Source organism: Coregonus clupeaformis, chromosome 9 (genome assembly GCF_020615455.1).
Source record: "Coregonus clupeaformis isolate EN_2021a chromosome 9, ASM2061545v1, whole genome shotgun sequence".
NCBI lineage: Eukaryota > Metazoa > Chordata > Actinopteri > Salmoniformes > Salmonidae > Coregonus > Coregonus clupeaformis.
In genome coordinates, this window is record NC_059200.1 from 50,294,838 (window position 1) to 50,317,766 (window position 22,929).

At 42.1% G+C, this 22,929-nt stretch overlaps 2 protein-coding genes across 3 annotated transcripts in view; both read right to left on the reverse strand.

The window, feature by feature from the left end:
* Positions 1-512: 512 nt before the first annotated feature.
* On the reverse strand, positions 513-10,968 carry LOC121574443 (transcription factor SOX-30). Its single transcript, XM_041887063.1, has 5 exons — positions 10,173-10,968; positions 9,808-10,047; positions 9,453-9,635; positions 1,428-1,839; positions 513-1,278 (listed from the first exon to the last, which is right to left on the reverse strand). Exons 1-5 carry the CDS (start codon positions 10,867-10,869, stop codon positions 906-908), a joined length of 1,905 nt encoding a protein of 634 aa, XP_041742997.1. The 5' UTR covers positions 10,870-10,968; the 3' UTR covers positions 513-905.
* Positions 10,969-21,561: 10,593 nt separating this feature from the next.
* Positions 21,562-22,929, reverse strand: part of LOC121574444 (clathrin interactor 1) — a 32,672-nt gene continuing 31,304 nt past the window's right edge. Inside the window, exons 10-12 of one of the 2 annotated variants that reach the window (XM_041887065.2) lie at positions 22,557-22,828; positions 22,262-22,397; positions 21,562-22,118 (exon numbers count right to left, since the gene is read on the reverse strand). In XM_041887065.2, coding sequence (XP_041742999.1) covers positions 21,748-22,118; positions 22,262-22,397; positions 22,557-22,828 — 779 coding nt within the window. In that variant the 3' untranslated portion in view covers positions 21,562-21,747. Of the gene's footprint in view, positions 22,119-22,231; positions 22,398-22,556; positions 22,829-22,929 lie in introns of both variants that reach the window. The other variant, XM_041887064.2, reaches the window with a different exon arrangement.

Below are 22,929 nucleotides of genomic sequence, written 5' to 3' on the forward strand. Positions count from 1 at the left end.
GGTTGTTGTCCTGGCACCACACTGCCAGGTCTCTGACCTCCTCCCTATAGGCTGTCTCATCGTTGTCGGTGATCAGACCTACCACTGTTGTGTCGTAAGCAAACTTAATGATGGTGTTGGAGTCGTGCTTGGCCACGCAGTCGTGGGTGAACAGGGAGTACAGGAGGAGACTAAACACGCACAACTGAGGGGCCCCCGTGTTGAGGATCAGCATGGCAGATGTGTTGTTGCCTACCCTTACCACCTGGGGGCGGCCCGTCAGGAAGTCCAAGATCCAGTTGCAGAGGAGGTGTTTAGTCCCAGGGTCCTTAGCTTAGTGATGAGCCTTGTGGGCACTATAATGTTGAACACTGAGCTGTAGTCAATGAACAGCATTCTCACATAGGTGTTCCTTTTGTCCAGGTGGGGCAGTGTGGAGTGCGATTGAGATTGCGTCATCTGTGGATCTGTTGGGGCGGTATGTGAATAGTACAGCCCTGTCATGAATAAAATCTGATTGGATGACAAAATAGTCACGTCTGGCCAGAGGTAATTTATTGGATTTCTATACAAAAATCAGCTGGAGTCTCAGTCTGCATAAAACCAGCAAAGCACCCTTTTCTCCTTACAAACCAGGTATTTGTAGAACAAAAAGGCATAAATAAATAGAAGCCCTATCAAACACTTTAAAATACTGGACATTTCATTTTGAGCAGAGCAGAGATCGATCGCATAAAACTACTCATCTTTAAAAATAAATTATTTCAGAATAACAGTAACAATTCATTTATTTTTAGATAAACTTTTTTTGGAGTTAATGTACAACACAAAGTTTTGATTCACTGAATCAACAAATAGTCTATCAGGGATTTTGCTAAAGGATGTCTATCAGGGATTTTGCTAAAGGATGTCACTTTGGTTTGATCCTAGAGAATTCTCATCACAGGCACTTCTTCCTCGTCCTCCTCATTGGTGACTTGGACCTCCTGGACACTGGCAGAGTTATCTGGCGCAGAGTTGGTGAATACGTTCTCCAGGGCACGTAAGTCCAGTGGTGGGACCAAACCTAGAAGCTCAGAGGCAGTGGGGGCCTGCTCTTGACCTTGACATCTCTGCCCGCACTCTCCACTCTGCAGAAACGGGTAGTCTCTGTTGAGAAGGGAAAATGTGGACTCATGCTGATCGTAGTTGTCATCATAGGGGTAGCCCGGAGTAACCATGGGAGTAACCATGGGGTTGGAGAATTCCTGGGGTTGGAGAACTGGGTAAGAGTATGGGCCGTGTGGGTAAGGGTATGATCTGAAAGAATAAAACAATCCCAGGATGATGGTGTTTCAAATGACCATAGTTACATTTTTACCACTAACCTGCACAATTATAAAACATCAAACAGCATACCTAAGTAGAACTGAATTTGTATTCAAGATGAAAGAGCATTCATTGCTCACCCTGGTGGATAAAAATTGGGTCCAGGCATGAAGTAGGGTGGCGCAAAGGGAAAGCGAGGGGTGGGGAAGAGGCCCGCTGGATGTGGCATGGGAGATGGAGGATACATGTGAGGGTGAGCCATGTTAGGGAGTGGCATTTGGAGACCTCTGGAGCTGGATGCCATGCTTGTTGAGGGCATCTCACTGGCAGAACTGTAGTACGCCTGTTGCCTGCAGATTTTCCTGGGTTTGGGAGCTACTTCAGGGTTGCTGGCAAAGGGGCTGGCTTCACGCTTGCGTTCTGCAGGCTTACCACCAGAGGGTGTGGCTGTTGGGTGGGGGCTGGAAGTAGTCTGGAAGAATATGGAGACTGGGCTGGTACTCTGAGAGGCGTTTGGAGCTGCCGTTGTAGTCACCTGGACACCATTAGAGCCTGGGGAAGACAAAACCATAACAATTACAGTATTTAGTTTCATACTACGATGTATTATTCTTGCTGTTACAGCAACTGGGTCGTTCCATGAAAAGAGTGCCTTTTGCGTCCCTTTGATATTTCAAGTAGAAATTGTACACCAATATTACATTTTAAAAGCCTGTTATATTAAATGAACTGCCCTTTAATATATACCACAAGGAAAATTCAATAAATCCAATTTTTTATATGAAAAGACTTGCTCGTGCAAAAATTCAGCATTTTGACAAGTCCCTCCATGCACCATCTGTGACTTCTAGGAAGATTTTAACCCACTTAAACCCAAAATGTTTTCACCTTCGTTGTAAAGCCCTAGCTATTTTGTTGCTTTGACAAAGTCATTTCTGAAGATTATTATTTATTTAATGTGATTAGTGAATCACTTACATCTGTCCCTTACTTTAAGGTCAACGCTGTTACGTGAACTGAACTCTCGTTTTAATATGGTGAAACTATTCCTTAAAAAAAAAAAAATCTGAACATCTAATAGTGAAATCATAGTGTAACAGCAGGTGAGCTCGTTCTACTCTTTTTGGCAACTTTCTGGTGTTTTGAGGTGGAAAACTGAGCGGGTCAAGCATATAGTAACACGTCAACCCTTTTACCCGTAGATAGAGAAGCTAAAAATGTTTTCACTCCGTGTTTCACACAACAAGCTTCCATTCTCCATGTCACAAGGGGATTTATGGCTTATTTAAGAAAAAATTGTCAACCCTGTTGCTTTATTTGGCACTTAGTAATTTGTTTATTTAACCTCTTACGATGGGAAAATATATATTTCTTACAGTGGCTTGCGAAAGTATTCACCCCCCTTGGCATTTTTCCTATTTTGTTGCCTTACAACCTGGAATTAAAATGGATTTTTGGGGGGTTTGTATCATTTGATTTACACAACATGCCTACCACTTTGAAGATGCAAAATATTTTTTATTGTGAAACAAACAAAGAAATAAGACCAAAAAACAGAAAACTTGAGCGTGCATAACTATTCCCCCCCCCAAAGTCAATACTTTGTAGAGCCACCTTTTGCAGCAATTACAGCTGCAAGTCTCTTGGGGTATGTCTCTATAAGCTTGGCACATCTAGCCACTGGGATTTTTGCCCATTCTTCAAGGCAAAACTGCTCCAGCTCCTTCAAGTTGGATTGGTTCCGCTGGTGTACAGCAATCTTTAAGTCATACCACAGATTCTCAATTGGATTGAGGTCTGGGCTTTGACTAGGCCATTCCAAGACATTTTAAAATGTTTCCCCTTAAACCACTCAAATGTTGCTTTAGCAGTATGCTTAGGGTGATTGTCCAGCTGGAAGGTGAACCTCTGTCCCAGTCTCAAATCTCTGGAAGACTGAAACAGGTTTCCCTCAAGAATTTAGCGCCATCCATCATTCCTTCAATTCTGACCAGTTTCCCAGTCCCTGCTGATAAAAAACATCTCCACAGCATGATGCTGCCACCACCATGTTTCACTGTGGGGATGGTGTTCTGGGGGTGATGAGAGGTGTTGGGTTTGCACCAGACATAGCGTTTTCCTTGATGGCCAAAAAGCTCAATTGTAGTCTCATCTGACCAGAGTACCTTCTTCCATATGTTTGGGGAGTCTCCCACATGCCTTTTGGCGAACACCAAATCTGTTGGCTTATTTTTTTCTTTAAGCAATTGCTTTAATCTGGCTACTCTTCCGTAAAGCCCAGCTCTGTGGAGTGTACGGCTTAAAGTGGTCCTATGGACAGATACTCCAATCTCCGCTGTGGAGCTTTGCAGCTCCTTCAGGGTTATCTTTGGTCTCTGTTGCCTCTCTGATTAATGCCCTCCTGCCTGGTTCAAGAGTTTTGGTGGGTGGCCCTCTCTTGGCAGGTTTGTTGTGGTGCCATATTCGTTCCATTTTTTAATAATGGATTTAATGGTGCTCCGTGGCTGTTTTTTTATAACCCAACCCTGATATGTACTTCTCCACAACTTTGTCCCTGACCTGTTTGGAGAGCTCATTGGTCTTCATGGTGCCGCTTGCTTGGTGGTTCCCCTTGCTTAGTGGTGTTGCAGACTCTGGGGCCTTTCAGAACAGGTGTGTAAATACTAAGATCATGTGACAGATCATGTGACACTTAGATTGCACACAGGTGGACTTTATTTAACTAATTATGTGACTTCTGAAGGTAATTGGTTGCACCAGATCTTACTTAGGAGCTTCATCGCAAAGGGGGTGAATACATATGCACGCACCACTTTTCCGTTATTTATTTTTCGGAATAATTTTAAACAAAAAAGACTTACAGTCAGTTAGTTTTATGAAGCTGAACATGTGCTCGTTATGACAGAATGTTAATTAGGTGAAATCAAAATATAAGTATGTTTTTGTAGTCTGTGTTAGTTGTATGGAGAATTTGTGCACTAAATGAGAGTGTGTGAGGTAGATTTTCGCATTGGCTGGTAGAATGGCTATTCTTACCAGCCACATTGGTAGGTGGTCACACAGAGCATTTGGGAGAATTGTTTTTATTTATCCAATGCCCAAATGTATATGTTAATGTAAAAAAATATATATATATATACAGTACCAGTCAAAAGTTTGGACACACCTACTCATTCAAGGGTTTTTCTTTATTTTTACTATTTTCTACATTGTAGAATAATAGTGAACACAACAAAACTATTAAATAACACATATGGAATAATGTAGTAACCAAATAAGTGTTCAACAAATTAGAATATATTTTATATTTGAAATTCTTCAAATAGCCACCCTTTGCCTCGATGACAGCTTTGCACACTCTTGGCATTCTCTCAACCAGATTCACCTGGAATGCTTTTCCAACAGTCTTGAAGGAGTTCCCACATATGCTGAGCACTTGTTGGCTGCTTTTCCTTCACTCTGCCATCCGACTCATCCCAAACTATCTCAATTGGGTTGAGGTCGGGGGATTGTGGAGGCCAGGTCATCCTATGCAGCACTCCATCACTCTCCTTCTTGGTAAAATAGCCCTTACATAACCTGGAGGTGTGTTGGGTCATTATCCTGTGGAAAAACAAATGATAGTCCCACTAAGCCCAAACCAGATGGGATGCCGTATCGCTGCAGAATGTTGTGGTAGCCATGCTGGTTAAGTGTGCCTTGAATTCTAAATAAAGCAGTCCCACACCATAACACCTCCTCCTCCATTCTTTACGGTGGGAACTACACATGCGGAGATCATCCGTTCACCCACACCGCGTCTCACAAAGACACAGCGTTTTGAACCAAAAATCTCCAATTTGGACTCCAGATCAAAGGACACATTTCCACCGGTCTAATGTCCATTGCTCGTGTTTCATGGCCCAAGCAGGTCTCTTCTTCTTATTGGTGTCCTTTAGTAGTGGTTTCTTTGCAGCAATTCGACCATGAAGGCCTGATTCACACAGTCCCCTCTGAACAATTGATGTTGAGATGTGTCTGTTAGTTGAACTCTGTGAAGCATTTATTTGGGCTGCAATTTCTGAGGCTGGTAAGTCTAATGAACTTATCCTTCCATTCCTGTGGCCATCCTCATGAGAGCCAGTTTCATCATTGCACTTGATGGTTTTTGCGACTGCACTTGAAGAAACGTTCAAAGTCTTGAAATGTTCCGTATTGACTGACCTTCATGTCTTAAAGTAATGATGGACTGTCGTTTCTCTTTGCTTATTTGAGCTGCTTTTGCCATAATATGGACTTGGTCTTTTACCAAATAGGGCTATCTTCTGTATACCTCCCCTACCTTGTCACAACACAACTGATTGTCTCAAACGCATTAAGAAGGAAATAAATTCCACTATTTAACTTTTAACAAGGCACACCTGTTAATTGAAATGCATTCCAGGTGACTACCTCATGAAGCTGGTTGAGAGAATGCCAAGAGTGTGCAAAGCTGTCATCAAGGCAAAGGGTGGCTATTTGAAGAATCTCAAATATAAAATATATTTTGATTTGTTGAACACTTTTTTGGTTACTACATGATTCCATATGTGTTATTTTATAGTTTTCATGTCTTCACTATTATTCTACAATGTAAAAAATAGTAAAAATAAAGAAGAACCCTTGAATGAGTAGGTGTGCCCAAACTTTTGACTGGTAGTGTATATGCATATATATATACACAGTGGGGAGAACAAGTATTTGATACACTGCTGATTTTGCAGGTTTTCCTACTTACAAAGCATGTAGAGGTCTGTAATTTTTATCATAGGTACACTTAAATTGTGAGAGACGGAATCTAAAACAAAAATCCAGAAAATCACATTGTATGATTTTTAAGTAATTAATTTGCATTTTATTGCATGACATAAGTATTTGATCACCTACAAACCAGTAAGAATTCCGGCTCTCACAGACCTGTTAGTTTTTCTTTAAGGAGCCCTCCTGTTCTCCACTCATTACCTGTATTAACTGCACCTGTTTGAACTCGTTACCTGTATAAAAGACACCTGTCCACACACTCAATCAAACAGACTCCAACCTCTCCACAATGGCCAAGACCAGAGAGCTGTGTAAGGACATCAGGGATAAAATTATGGGCTGGGATGGGCTACAGGACAATAGGCAAGCAGCTTGGTGAGAAGGCAACAACTGTTGGCGCAATTATTAGAAAATAGAAGAAGTTCAAGATGACGGTCAATCACCCTCGGTCTGGGGCTCCATGCAAGATCTCACCTCGTGGGGCATCAATGATCATGAGGAAGGTGAGGGACCAGCCCAGAACTACACGGCAGGACCTGGTCAATGACCTGAAGAGAGCTGGGACCACAGTCTCAAAGAAAACCATTAGTAACACACTACGCCTTCATGGATTAAAATCCTGCAGCGCACGCAAGGTCCCCCTGCTCAAGCCAGTGCATGTCCAGGCCCATCTGAAGTTTGCCAATGACCATCTGGATGATCCAGAGGAGGAATGGGAGAAGGTCATGTGGTCTGATGAGACAAAAATAGAGCTTTTTGGTCTAAACTCGCCGTGTTTGGAGGAAGAAGAAGGATGAGTACAACCCCAAGAACACCATCCCAACCGTGAAGCATGGAGGTGGAAACATCATTCTTTGGGGATGCTTTTCTGCACACGGGACAGGACGACTGCACTGTATTGAGGGGAGGATGGATGGGGCCATGTATTGCGAGATCTTGGCCAACAACCTCCTTCCCTCAGTAAGAGCATTGAAGATGGGTCGTGGCTGGGTCTTCCAGCATGACAACGACCCGAAACACACAGCCAGGGCAACTAAGGAGTGGCTCCGTAAGAAGCATCTCAAGGTCCTGGAGTGGCCTAGCCAGTCTCCAGACTTGAACCCAATAGAAAATATTTGGAGGGAGCTGAAAGTCCGTATTGCCCAGCGACAGCCCCGAAACCTGAAGGATCTGGAGAAGGTCTGTATGGAGGAGTGGGCCAAAATCCCTGCTGCAGTGTGTGCAAACCCGGTCAAGACCTACAGGAAACGTATGATCTCTGCAATTGCAAACAAAGGTTTCTGTACCAAATATTAAGTTCTGCTTTTCTGATGTATCAAATACTTATGTCATGCAATAAAATGCAAATTAATTACTTAAAAATCATACAATGTGATTTTCTGGATTTTTGTTTTAGATTCCGTCTCTCACAGTTGAAGTGTACCTATGATAAAAATTACAGACCTCTACATGCTTTGTAAGTAGGAAAACCTGCAAAATCGGCAGTGTATCAAATACTTGTTCTCCCCACTGTATATATATATATACACATATATACATACAGTTGAAGTCGGAAGTTTACAGCAATATCTAGCAAGTAATATGTAACAGTGCCACAACAAAAACCTAATACACACAAATCTAAGTAAAGGAATGGAATAAGAATATACAGTTGAAGTCGGAAGTTTACATACACCTTAGCCAAATACATTTAAACTCAGTTTTTCACAATTCCTGACATTTAATCCTAGTAAAAATTCCCTGTTTTAGGTCAGTTAGGATCACCACTTTATTTTAAGAATGTGAAATGTCAGAATAATAGTAGAGAGATTTATTTCTTTCAGCTTTTATTTCTTTCATCACATTCCCAGTGGGTCAGAAGTTTACATACACTCAATTAGTATTTGGTAGCATTGCGTTTAAATTGTTTAACTTGGGTCAAACGTTTTGGGTAGCCTTTCACAAGCTTCCCACAAAAAGTTGGGTGAATTTTGGCCCATTCCTCCTGACAGAGCTGGTGTAACTGTGTCAGGTTTGTAGGCCTCCTTGCTCGCACACGCTTTTTCAGTTCTGCCCACACATTTTCTATAGGATTGAGGTCAGGGCTTTGTGATGGCCACTCCAATACCTTGACTTTGTTGTCCTTAAGCCATTTTTCCACAACTTTGGAAGTATGCTTGGGGTCATTGTCCATTTGGAAGACCCATTTGCGACCAAGCTTTAACTTCCTGACTGATGTCTTGAGATGTTGCTTCAATATATCCACATAATTTTTCTTCCTCATGATGCAATCTATTTTGTGAAGTGCACCAATCCCTCCTGCAGCAAAGCACCCCCACAGCATTTCTCCAAAAAGTACGATCTTTGTCCCCATGTGCAGTTGCAAATCGTAGTCTGGCTTTTTTATGGTGGTTTTGGAGCAGTGGCTTCTGCCTTGTTGAGCGGCCTTTCAGGTAATGTCGATATAGGACTCGTTTTACAGTGGATATAGATACTTTTGTACCCGTTTCCTCCAGCATCTTCACAAGGTCCTTTGCTGTTGTTCTGGGATTGATTTGCACTTTTCGCACCAAAGTACGTTCATCTCTAGGAGACAGAACGCGTCTCCTTCCTGAGTGGTATGACGGCTGCGTGGTCCCATGGTGTTTATACTCGCGTACTACTGTTTGTACAGATGAACGTGGTGCCTTCAGGCGTTTGGAAATTGCTCCCAAGGATGAACCAGACTTGTGGAGGTCTACACATTTTTTTCTGAGGTCTTGGCTGATTTCTTTTGATTTTCCCATGATGTCAAGCAAAGAGGCACTGAGTTTGAAGGTAGGCCTTGAAATACATCCACAGGTACACCTCCAATTGACTCAAATTATGTCAATTAGCCTATCAGAAGCTTCTAAAGCCATGACATCATTTTCGGGAATTTTCCAAGCTGTTTAAAGGCACAGTCAACTTAGTGTATGTAAACCTCTGACCCACTGGAATTGTGATACAGTGAATTATAAGTCAAATAATCTGTCTGTAAACAATTGTTGGAAAAATTACTTGTGTCATGCACAAAGTAGATGTCCTAACCGACTTGCCAAAACTATAGTTTGGTTGAAAAACTGGTTTTAATGACTCCAACCTAAGTGTATGTAAACTTCCAATTTCAACTGTATGTGAGGTCTGGAAGAGAGAATCTCAATGCTACAGTGGTGAAAACCATTCAATAATTGTTGTTTTAACATTACAAAACATGCACATATCTTTACTGTGATTTATCTTCATTATTTATTAAGTTTCAGAAAAAAATATGTCTAGTAAAAAATGTTAGTGGCTGGCAAAATCTGAGCATCCACCAGCCACTGCAAGTGGTGGACCCCCCCAAAAAATGTCCACCCTGATAGCCAGATAGTGAGCTATTCCTTTACCTGTGGCCCGTGTGTATGGAACACAGGAGCTGGTGGTAGTGGTGGCCATAGTCGTCATGGTCATGGGATAAGACTCAGCCCCAGGACCACTTGTCCCTGCAGAGCAGGAGGATGGTTGGGGGGCAAAGGACATCACAGAAGGGTAGCCCTTTCTTTTTCCAGGTCTGGGCTGATAGATCCAACCTGTGATGATTATGGGTGAAGATTGTGAACAAACACTTGAAAAGTAAGTAAAGGTTATACGTGTCAGAGCTATATGAATTTTGAAATATGATAAATATATGAGCCGATAATTATACATGTTTAAATGGACTTGAATGGTGTGAGTGGAGTAGACAGCCTGCTCTATGCTTACCAGGGAACTCCTGTCTGTGCTTGTCTTTGAGTTTACGTGCTTCCTCATAGTAGGGCCTCTTCTCTTCCTCGGTGAGCTTGGTCCACTCTACTCCTAGTTGCACACTGATGTCTGCATTGTTGGCTGTTGTGTTGGCCTTGGACAGGGCAGGCCTGTGGATTCTTGCCCAGACCATGAACGCATTCATAGGCCTCTTGATGTAGCCATTTCTGTCTACGCTCCGTGGTACTTCCAGATTTTCTAGAAGGCCATGTTTCACATAGAGTTTTGGATTGTGCATGAACTCAATACGTGACAATTATCTGTTGAAAAGTATTAAAAACATTAAATCCTTATGTAAAATTTAGGTAAGCTCTTAGTCATACCTGCTTCTGATGGTGGCATGGTGAGATTCATCCCTCTTGTCTTCACCTTTACTGGGGGTGGCTGAACATTCACATGAACAGGTGATGGGTATGGTACTTTGCTGAGCGTTATGGCTTTACCATCCAATACTGTGAAGGTCATCCCATTTTCATGTACAACATGGATCGGTTTGGAGAAGTCTATAGTGGGAGTCACAGGTGGACATCCTTGACGATACGTTGTTGCCAGTTCTTGGACAACTTTGACCTTGGCCTGACCTGGAGCAGGTGTGATGATCTCCAACACTTGAGAGGTCGTGGGATGATCAGATGTGGCTTTACTCTGTTTACTGACTGATGATGATGCTCTTTCCTTTTCAAATGTAACGGGTCGACCTTGAATGGCTCCCTTGAGGTGTGTTGAACATGTGGGCATTAGAGCTCCATCACCACCCCATTTACTCTCAGCTTTGAAAATAACTTTAGGCCTGACCTGAACATCTTCACTAACGTTATTTCCAGAACGTCCACTGCCTTTAGGCCTACCCACTGGTCTCTTCTGTTCTCCATCACCTCGATGCCTCTCTGTTGAAGATGCAGGGCACTCGCTTTCATTAGCATTTTTCTTACTAGGTGGAGGCCCACTGTCATCTTCGTTTTTACATTGTTCACTTTTCTTGAATGTAATTTGTGCTCTTCGCATGGGATGCCTGTCCATTGTTGCAAATATTAGCAAGTTAGCTGGCTAAACTTAAGAGAAAACCTTATTGTGACCGATAACAACCAACAAAATAACCGATTGATTGTATTGTCCGTTGTTACGAGACAAACTGTCATGGAATGTTTGGGAACGATTTAAATTGTTGCGCGAGCAGCTGTGTTGCAAACCACAATAATCGCGTGGGACCTGTCATAATTGAAATTTGTATGGCAAGGAAAGGAACGCAACTATGTAACTTGTCACAATGATACACCCTCAAAGGACAAGGAAAAACGTGTCAACAAAGCAAGAAAAACAAGCCAATGTGTAGTTTCCCATTATCACAAACATTTTCATGAATCCCATTATCACAAACATTTTCAATAATCCCGTCATACATCCTCCTATATCACGCTGAATGTGTGCAGTTAGGCCTACCAGCCACTGTATTACAATTAACCGCTAGATGGCGACATTAGACTAATAATACATTTAGCAAGATGGAAATTGCGGTGAACATGCCATCTTTTATCACTTTTATCTGCTTGTCAAATACATTTCATACGGTCAACATTAATTATTAAACTCCTGAATTGTAAATAGCGTCCAGATGCCATTGTGTCTTTCTTTTCACATTTCTGATTGTGATTACATTTTAATGTGCACATTATCCCTAAACACACTAGCTACATAACTGTCTATCTCACGGAATTCAAACACTACCCCCTCCCTTAAACTTGCCTTCATTGATAGGACAGCCAACACCCTCATGCACTCAAAAGCATCCTCAATTCATAGGTATAGGCAGTTAAATAGTGAAAGACACATTGGAATATTGAAAGACAAATTGGCTGGGGTAAACATTGGTGGGATGTTCCACCAATTCACTGCCTGTTGAGATGTGTAAATTAGTTTGATTTCACCAAATTGTAACATTCTGTCATAAAGAGCACATGTAAAAAACAACAACAACATGTTTTCCCACCTCAAGAGGTTGAATAAATAAAAAACTATAGTAAGTGCCTATTAAAAACCTCTTGCATGATAATGCAAAATGTAGATTTCTGCCTAAATAGACACACCCAAAAGTAAATCTTTTTCATGAGATGGACATAAAAAATAACTAGAAATGCTGCATAGTTCTAGAAAGGTCTGGAACTCACCTTTCTGGTAAAAAATAGTTATACATTGCTGAGGTGTACTCACTTTTGAGGACACAAGCTCAAGTACAGTACAAATATTATGAAAGTATAGAAAATAATATATTATATTTTTTCCTATTCAACAAAAGTGGGGGAATAGGGCTTGAAATTACTGAAATGCTTTGTAAATATAGCAACAATCAAATTCAAACATCTTACTATAAGATTTCACCTTTCTTATAATTGTAAAATAAATATGATAATATTTAGTGACTGTACATATTTGTCCCCATTTCATATAACTGACGACAGAGCATTTTCTGCCAAGCCTCCTCTAAGCATACAGGCACCATCCAAATGGCTCCAGACTCGTTACAACTTCAGCTTTAAGCAGGAAGTGAAAGTGCTCGTGTTTCAATTCTATGAAATTATTGCGGCTTATTTTATGCTGCGAGCTCTAAATCCAGCGGAGAATATCACAGCGAGATGAAACCACGATTGCTGAAATCGCTAGACTGTCCCATTTCATATACCATCTCCCAGGCTGGGCTCTGTCACTCAGGGAGACCAAATCAATTATTTGTCTTGATAGGCCAGAAAATGTGACATGTCACTCCCTATGCAAATGTAGGGTGTGAAACCTGACATTTCAAGTCATCTCTGGTAGCTGAGAGCAGACAGATGGGGCTTTCTGGCTATAAGGCACTGGACCCTACGACTTTCACAGAGCAGAGCGCTTTGTACACCAAAATGTCAGTCGGCACATTTACATTACATTTTTGTCATTTAGCAGACACTCTTATCCAGAGCGACTTACAGTTAGTGAGTGCATACATTTTCATACTTTTTTCATACCGGTACCGGTCCAGAACCGCTCAAAGTCCCATATATAGGGGACTTAACATTTAAGAGGATTAGTAAGTGCCAGATAAAGTAGCAGTGTTGACCATAAAAGGGTTGATGATTTCATCTTAAATCAGCCATAAATCCCCTTGTGACAGAGGTAATGGAAGCTTGTTGTGTGGCAATTGAATGCAAGCTTAACAAAAAAAATGAATTGTTAAAACATTCTATCTATGGGTAACAGAGTTGATGTGTTATGCTCGACCTGCTCAGTTTTCCACCACAAAACACCAGTAAATTGCCAAAAAGAGTCGGAACAGCTCACCTGCTTTTACACAATGATTTCACTATTAGATGTTCAATGTTTCTTTGGAAATAAATATTTTAAAAGGGATAGTTTCACTGTATTAAAATGAGAGTTCAGTTCACATAACAGGGTTGACCTTAAAATGAGGGACAGACGTAAATGAATCACTAATCACATGAAATAAAAAAAATTACTTTGTCAAAGCAACAAAATAACTAGGCTTTACAATGATGGGGAAAACTTTGATACATTTTGGGTTTAAGTCACAGAGGGTGCAAGGAGGGACATGGCAAAATGCTGAGTTTTGGCACTTTAGCAAGTCTTTATTCATATAACAAATCTGATTTATTGAATTCTCCATGTGGTCTACATTAAAGGGCACTTAACTGAAATATAACATGCTTTTAAAATGCAATATTGGTGCACAAGTTCTATTTAAAATACCAAAGGGACACAAAAGGCACTCATTTCATGGAACCCCACGGTATCAAACTGGGCTGCATGGCTTCAAATCTGACAATGAGTTGTGTTTCTATGGCAACCTTGCAAGTGTTGCACAATCCTCCCTACAAAAAGATCAGGCTTTATCTGTCTGTAATTATGCAAAATACTGTCTGCAATTCAAAAAGGTGGAAGGATGCACAAGTGCAATAATATTTGAGGGCTATATACAATAGAATTGCCCACCAAGGAGAAGAAAGTGGAGCCCTTTCCTTGTGTTGCTGGCAGCTCAGTGGGGAGGCAGTAGAAGAGTCCCAGGGGGCATCTGTTCCCCAGCTTCACTGACACACTTCAAGAGCTCTGCAGAGCAGGGCTCATTAGAATACGGTCATGTCCTTAAACAAACAACATGCTTGGAGATTTCTTTTCAAGACAAACATCTGCAAAGGTGCTCCAACTGTGCAAAGTCCCCCTTCCACTTGTGAAAGCATCTCTTCTAATAACTTCTATGGGCACTCTCATGTTCAAGGCCCCAGCCTCCTCTTCCCAGTGCCCACAGCAAAGTCACTATTTTCTACTCTGTTGTTTGAGAGATAAGAGATGTTATTCCAAGTAGTACTATAATGAAAACGAATAAGAACTGTCCACATTAGGTGACAACTCTACTGCAGTGACCTTGTTTAACCCTTTAACTGGCCAACAAATACATATTTTTCATAAAAATGTGTATAGCCTTAATATATTGTCCATAAATTAATATTTTTTACTTGAACAAAATTGAAGCTCATTTACTGCATTTCTACACAATTTAAAAACTTAAAAAATACATTTGGAGAACAGCAGATACAAGTAAAATGTAGTTCAGCCATTATCACCTTGGCTGCTACAAACACAGAATTAAAAACTCTAGTTTCGTTTCATGTCAAGTCAAAAAGCTGTTTCCTAGCCATGCCATCTAGTACAGCCATCTTCCACCTCTACACTGTTTTGAGGGAAAAGTCGCGCTATTCAGTGCAGCTGCGTCAATGCGCTTATCCTAAAGCCAGCCAGCCGGGCAAATAGCCTTCCCGCCCGCTCGGAGCCGTCGGCTCTGTCCTAAAGCCAGCCCGTTTATACCGCTAAACTGCATGTGCCTTTTAATCGGGATTGGAATGATTTTAGTAACCCATTTTAAATTGTTGGTGTTGAGCTAAGGCATGGCGACTGCCATTCCCAATTGACGCCACCTGCGCTCTCTGTCTGTGTCTCCAGAGTGTTATCACTGCCAACATGTTTAGGAAGGACAAGTACAGGTGAGACTGTGTGTGGTGCTGATTACAACCCCCTCCTAGTCGCCTCTCTGATTGAACAGATGCCAGGATTGCCCACCCAGTCGAGGCACATTGGACATCCTGTAAACCAGCCTGGTCTCATAGACTAAACATAACATAGTAAAAGTAAATCGGGGACACTAAACTTAGTATGATACACTACATGACCAAAAGTATGTGGACACCTGCTCGTCGAACATCTCATTCCAAAATCATGGGCATTAATATAGAGTTGGTCCCCCCTTTGCTGCTGTAACAGCCTCCACTCTTCTGGGAAGGCTTTCCACTAGATGTTGGAACATTGCTGCGGGGACTTGCTTTCATTCAGCCACAAAAGCATTAGTGAAGTCGGGCACTGATGTTGGGCGATCAGGCCTGGCTCGCAGTCGGCATTCCAATTCATCCCAAAGGTGTGCGATAGGGTTGCTTTGTGCACAGGGGCATTGCCATGCTGAAACCAGAAAGGGCCTTCCCCAAACTGTTGCCACAAAGTTGAAAGCACAGAATCGTCTAGAATGTCATTGTATGCTGTAGCGTTATGATTTCCCTTCACTGGAACTAAGGGTCTAGCACGAACCATGAAAAACAGCCCCAGACCATTATTCGTCCTCCACCAAACTTTACAGTTGGCACTATGCATTGGGTCAGATAGCGTTCCTCTGGCATCTGCCAAACCAAATTTGTCCGTCGGACTGCCAGATGGTGAAGCGTGATTCATCACTCCAGACAACGCATTTCCACTGCTCCAGAGTCCAATGGTGGCGAGATATACACCACTCCAGCCGATGCTTGGCATTGCGCATGGTGATCTTAGGCTTGTGTGCGGCTACTTGGCCATGGAAACCCATTTCATGAAGCTCCCGACGAACAGTTCTTGTGCTGACGTTGCTTCCAGAGGCAGTTTGGAACTCGGTAGTGTTGCAACCGAGGACAGACAATTTTTACACGCTACGTGCTTCAGCACTTCGCAGTCCCGTTCTGTGAGCTTGTGTGGCCTACCACTTCCTGACTGAGCCGTTGTTGCTCCTAGACATTTCCACTTCACAATAACAGCACTTACAGTTGACCGGGGCAGCTCCACCAGGGAAGAAATGTGACGAACTGACTTGCTGGAAAGGTGGCATCCTATGACAGTGCCACATCTAAAGTCACTGAGCTCTTCAGTAAGGCCATTCTACTGCCAATGTTTGTCTATAGAGATTGCATGGCTGTGTGCTCGATTTTATACACCTGTCAGCAACGGGTGTGGCTGAAATAGCCGAATCCACTCATTTGAAGGGGTCCACATACCTTTGTATATATGGTGCATGTTACGTGTGGTATGGTTACATAAAACAGGAGGTTTCTCGGATTTACATACAGAATAATACAAAATGCTCTGAGACCAGGTTGTGTAAACTGGTATCCCTGACATCTCTCAGGCTCTAGCCAAAGGTGCCAGGACCTTTGAAATGACTGAGAAACCAACATACAATACCTTCAGAAAGTATTCATACCCCTTGACTTATCCCACATTTTGTGTTACAGCCTGAATTCAAACTGCATTAAATATTATTATTTTTCACCCATTTATACACAATACCCCATAGTGAAAACATGCTTTAGAAAATTTGCAAATGTATTAAAAATGAAATACAGAAATATTGCATTGACATAAGTATTCACACCCCTGAGTCAATCAATACATGTTAGAATCACCGTTTGGCAGCGATTACAGCTGCTATTCTTTCTGGGTAAGTATCTAAGAGCTTTACACACACCTGGATTGTACAATATTTGCACATTATTCTTTAACAAAACATTCAAACTATGTCAAGTTGGTTGTTGATCATTGCTAGACAGCCATTTTCAAGTCTTGCTATAGATTTTCAAGTCGATTTAAGTCAAAACTGTAACTAAGCCACTCAGGAACATTCAATGTCGTCTTGGTAAGCAACTCCATTGTATATTTGGCCTTTAGGATATTATCCCGCTGAATGGTGAATTTGTCTCCCAATGTCTGTTGGAAAGCAGACTGAACAAACCTTTCCTCTAGGATTTTGCCTGTGCTTAGCTCTATTCCGTTTCTTTTTATGCTAAAAAACTCCCTAGTCCTTGCCGATGACAAGCATACACATAACATGATGCAGCCACCACCATGCTTGAAAATATGAAGAGTGGTACTCAGTGATGTGTTGGATTTGCCCCAAACATAACGCTTTGTATTCAGGACAAAAAGTTAATTTATTTCCACATTTTCTGCAGTTTTACTTTAGTGCCTTATTGCAAACAGGATGCATGTTTTTGGAATATTTTTATTCTGTATAGGCTTCCTTCTTTTTAATCTGTCAATTAGGTTAGTATTGTGGAGTAACTACAATGTTGTTGATCCATCCTCAGTTTTCTCCTATCACAGCCATTAAACACTGTAACTGTTTTAAAGTCACCATTGGCCTCATGGTGCAATCCCTGAGTGGTTTCCTTCCTCTCCAGCAACTGAGTTCTGAAGAATGCCTGTATCTTTAGAGTGACTGGGTGTATTGATGCACCATCCAAAGTGTAATGAATAACTTCACCATGCTCAAAGGGACATTCAGTGTCTGCTTTTTAAATGTTTACCCATCTACCAATAGGAGCCCTTCTTTGCGAGGCATTGGAAAACCTCCCTGGTCTTTGTGGTTTAATCTGTGTTTGAAAATCACTGCTCGACTGAGGGACCTTACAAAGAATTGTATGTTAAACACTATTATTGAGTTTTATTGGTCACATAACAAGGGGGTTGAATACGTATTGGCTCAAGACATTTCAGCTTTTCATTTTTAATTTATTAGCAAAAATGTCTAAAAACATAATTCCACTTTGACATTATGGGGTATTGTGTGTAGGCCAGTGACACAAAATCTCAATTTAATCCATTTTAAATTCAGGCTGTAATACAACAAAATGTGGAAAAAGTCAAGAGATGTGAATACTTTCTGAAGGCACTGTACATGCTTTAATTATACCCATCGTGTTACTAATGGATAACTTTAATGTCCCGCTATCCCCTCCTTCACACTCCGGTCCATCTTATTTGGGACCAAAAAGGAATATTCGATGAAAATGATACTGTACAAGCAAAGTGACTGTTTATGTTGCCATTGGGTTTGTCAAGGAGCATCCCTTTAAGCAAAAAAAAAATTAATATAACTTAAAATAGAACCTTTGCATGAGAAATAAATTGCCTTCTACTCATGATTTAATGAACAGTTTATTGAAATACATAAAATATTGTTGAGTACAATCAAAACAATATGTACTGAAAAGTAAAGAAAGTAGTTTATGAAAGAGGTGCTTTATCCTTCTATTTTTAACATTTGCATAAACTAATAATGGTTTTAGTAACTCTCCCATTCATTCAACATTATGTAAATTAACATAATATTACAGTCTTTATAATATTACATTTTAAAATATTAAAATAACACTATGGAATAATCTTGAGTAATAAAATAAACATTTGGTCATTTGAAACATAATGCCTCGGAGTGTGACACAAAGGTGTGTTATTTTGCGTCTGTGTGCACAGCAGCAAATGGAGAGAAAAACACACACACACACACACACACACACACACACACACACACACGATGCAAGACACAAGCACCCTTTGAAATAACCTTCACATTGAGAGAGACGCGAGACAGAAACACCGTTTTCAGCCTTCACAGTGGAAGCGAGAGTGATGAGGGGTACCACTGGGCAGGTCAGGCGGACTCAGCCCCCATCTCTCTCTCTCGGTCTATCCCCACTCTCCCGTTAGAGTGCTAGGCAGGGATGCAGACAGTTTCACTCATCACACAGTCCCATTAAACCCTGTCTCCCCATCAACACCAGGCCACTCCTGCTGGCCATGCAGTCACACACATCCCCACAATGACCTCACAACACACACTTCATACCAAGCTGTGGCATATATGGGCTTAATATCCGTGAATATACTTAAAAAGGACTTGAACGATCAAGGATCTCAATCAAATAGTGATTTATTCTTGTGTCAGCTGTTGTGACCATACTCATGACCGACATGGCATGGGTTTCACTGTGAGGCACCATATAGCAGGAAGGAGAGGGACAGCCTCTGCCTGGGTAACACTAACAATGCCACTGTACATGATCACATTGGGATGGAAAAGCCCATGAGTCCCAAATGGCACCCCATTCCCTTTATAGTGCACTATACAGTGTACATAACATTAAGGACACCTGCGCTTTCCATGACATAGACTGACCAGGTGAAAGCTATGATCCCTTATTGATGTCACTTGTTAAATCCACTTCATATCAGTGTAGATGAAGGGGAGGAGACGTGTTAAAGGAGGATTTTTAAGCCTTGAGACATGGATTGTGTATGTGTGCCATTCAGAGGGTGAATGGTTAAGAAAAGATTGAAGTGCATTTGAACGGGGTACGGTAGTAGGTGCCAGGCGCACCGGTTTGTGTCAAGAACTGCAACGCTGCTGGGTTTTTCACGCTCAACAGTTTCCCGTGTGTATCAAGAATTGTCCACCAGCCAAAGGACATCCAGCCAACACGGGCCAGCATCCCTGTGGAACGCTTTCGACACCTTGTAGAGTCCATGCCCCGACGAATTGAGGCTGTTCTGAGGGCAAAAGGGGGAGGGGTGTCCTTAATGTCTTGTACATTTGACATTTTAGTCATTTAGCAGACGCTCTTATCCAGAGCGACTTACAGTTAGTGAGTGCATACATGTTTTCATACTGGCCCCCCCGTGGGAAACGAACCCACAACCCTGGCGTTGCAAGCGCCATGCTCTACCAACTGAGCTACACGGGGCCGTATTCAGTGTATAGGGAATAGGGTGCCATTTGGGACGCATCAACAGAAGCTGGTGCTTGTGGTTAACCGCTTTGCTTAGTGCTGATTCTGATTGTTAACCCCCTTTGATGGTAGAACAGGCAATAGAACCGAGGGAATTGAAAGTTCAGCTTAAACACGCACCAGTAACAAACTGTAGGTTTCAGATATTCAAATGTATCAGGACATCAAAACAAAAAACTGAAGGACTTGGACTTCTTCATCCTTTAAGCTTGCTCTCCACGTCATACTGTCCAAGACGTCATCAATAAAGCGAATAATTTATTTTTTGCACACCAAAAGTATATTTACATATGATCAATGAAGTATGGTCAATGTGAGGTAATTCCTGAACATTCTTATGACAGGTTAGAAACAGAGAAATGACAACATGAAAGTAGAAAAGGGACAACGTAACATGCCTACCATGTTTTCTAGAGTATTTATCTGGTGTTGGAGAGAGAGACATCTTTCTCCTTTAAAAAAAGAAAGTATACTGTATGTATATGCTTTCAACCATTTACAAAATGTCACATTAGATAAGCAACCCCCCCCCCCTCCAAAACAAATTCAAACTCTTGATTTATACAGTACATAGACTGAACAAAAATATAAATACAACGTAAAGTGTTGGTCCCATATTTCATGAGCTGAAATTAAAGATCCCAGAAATGTTCCATACGCACAAAAAGCTTTTTTCTCTCTCAAATTTTGGGCACAAATTTGTTTACATCCCTGTTAGTGAGCATTTCTCCTTTGCCAAGATAATCCATCCACCTGACAGGTGTGGCATATCAAGAAGCTGATTAAACGGCATGATCATTACACAGGTGCTCCTTGTGCTGGGTACAATAAAAGGCAGTTTACAGATGTCTCAAGTTTTGAGGGAGCATGCAATTGGCATGCTGACTGCAGGAATGCCCACCAGAGCTGTTGCCAGAGAATTGAATGTTCATTTCTCTACCATAAGCCACCTGCAACATTGTTTTAGAGAATTTGGCAGTACGTCCAACCGGCCTCACAACCGCAGACAGTGTGTATGGAGTCGTGTGGGCGAGCGGTTTGCTGATGTCAACGTTGTGAACAGAGTGCCCCATGGTGGTGGTGGGGTTATGGTATGGGCAGGCATAAGCTACGGACAACGAACACAATTGCATTTTATGGATGGCAATTTGAATGCACAGAGATACAGTGACGAGATCCTGGGGCCCATTATGAGGCCCATTTTATATATATGCATATCTGTATTCCCAGTCATGTGAAATCCATAGATTAGGGCCTAATTTATTTATTTCAATTGACTGATTTCCTCATATGAACTATAACTCAGTAAAATCAATGAAATGGTTGCATGTTGCATTTATATTTTTGTTCAGTATACATAGGTAACTGCCAAAATAAAGGAAACACCTTAGCAAAGTGTCTTAATAGGGTGTTGGGCCACTAAGAGCCAGAACAGCTTCAATGTGCCTTGGCATAGATTCTACTAGTGTCTGGAACTCTATTGGAGGGATGCGACACCATTCTTCCATGAGAAATTCTATAATTTGGTGTTTTGTTGATGGTGGTAGAAAACACAAATCTCAGGCACCGCTCCAGAATCTCCCATGTGTTAAATTGGGTTGAGATCTGGTGACTGAGACGGCCATGTCATAAGGTTTACATAGTTTTCATGCTCATCAAACCATTCAGTGACCACTCGTGCCCTGTGGATGAGGGTATTGTCATCCTATGGGGGCATAGCCATGGTAGCCAAAATAATGACTTGCCCAGCATTTTTATACATGACCCTAAGCATGATGGGATATTAATTACTTAATTAAATCAGGAACCACACCTGTGTGGAAGCACCTGCTTTCAATATTTACTCAAGTGTTTCCATTATTTTGGCAGTTACCTGTATACATAAAGAGTAGGGATTGAAGGGTAACACCATCAGATATTTTTCAAGTAGTAGCTTTTCCTTCAAAATGGTGTATTCTGACCGATACTCTTCCACACAAATCCTTTAGCGCTCTCATTTCCCGAAGTTGACGGAGTTTGCGAAGGCATCTTGTTTGGGTTGCACCATGGCGGGGTTGACCATGGGCTGCCCCATGCCCATTCCTGGCATACCCAGGGTGCCTTGCAGGCCCATGCCTGCGGGGGCCTTGCCCATGTTAATTCCCATGATTCCCTGATTGACAGGCACTCCTCCCATTCTCATGGCGCCCATCCCCATGGTACCTGTTGCCATGGTGAGAGGCATGCCCAGGCCCATGGCGCTGGTGGGCATCATGGGGTTGGTGGGAGGTCTGATGGGTGTGGCTGTGGGCTGGATGTTCAGATTCAGGCCTCCAAAACTCTGAGCCAGGTTGATGGGTGATTGGACTCCTGGAAGCAGGGGATCTGAAATGACAAATATGGTGATATTACTCTCATTTCAATCTCCCTGCACTGACACACAGATATTCACATTACAAGTGAGAGAAATAAGTGGAGAGCGTGAGTTAATAACAGACCTTGCTGTAACATATTGAGGCTGGGCTTACAGTTGGCCATCTGCATACCAGGAGACAGGAAGTCCAGGCTGATGTTAACGCTGGGTTCCGACCACGTGGGGGGGAGGGAGGGCTTCTGGAGTCCCATGTGCTGCGGCAATAAGCCCCCATGCATTGGCCCAAAGTTCTACATCAACCCAAAGAAGAGACAAGACATTCACCAATCCTACAATCACACAACATACATCCTTCTTTGTATTCACAACGTATCTTCAGTGATAATGAGGCACCCCTATCTATAACAATGGCTCGTGTAGTGAGGTGGAGGCCTGTGAGCCACCCGTACCTGTGATCTGGAGATGGGCAGGCCATTGTTGGCAACGCCCACACTCTGGGTACCACACATTGAGAAGGTCATGCTTTGGGAGGTGCTGAGGGAGGTGTGATTGGAGCCCATCAGGTCAAAGAGGTCAGCTGAGGGCGGGGTGGGGGCCGAGGCTAGGTGAGGCTGGATGCTACCAAACAGGTCTGTGATTGGCTGAGATGGAGGAGTGGTGGCCGGAGGACTGGAGAACGCAGTCCAGTCCCCAAACTCACCGTTCCCATTTGACCCTGGCCCTAGGGAGAGAATAGAGGCTCATTTAGAAAATGAAAGAATACACCAGATTCATATCTATGAATCTCTAACCACCCTCATCCCAAAGATTTTAAATGAAACT

Bases quoted from the DNA above. Each gene is read 5' to 3' on its own strand.
- LOC121574443 (XM_041887063.1), bottom strand. From the start codon at position 10,869: ATGGACAGGCATCCCATGCGAAGAGCACAAATTACATTCAAGAAAAGT. The intron at 9,636-9,807 runs GTAAGCATAGAG...TAATCATCACAG, and splicing joins GCACAGACAGGAGTTCCCTG to GTTGGATCTATCAGCCCAGA. The intron at 1,279-1,427 runs GTGAGCAATGAA...TTATTCTTTCAG, and splicing joins CCCAATTTTTATCCACCAGG to ATCATACCCTTACCCACACG.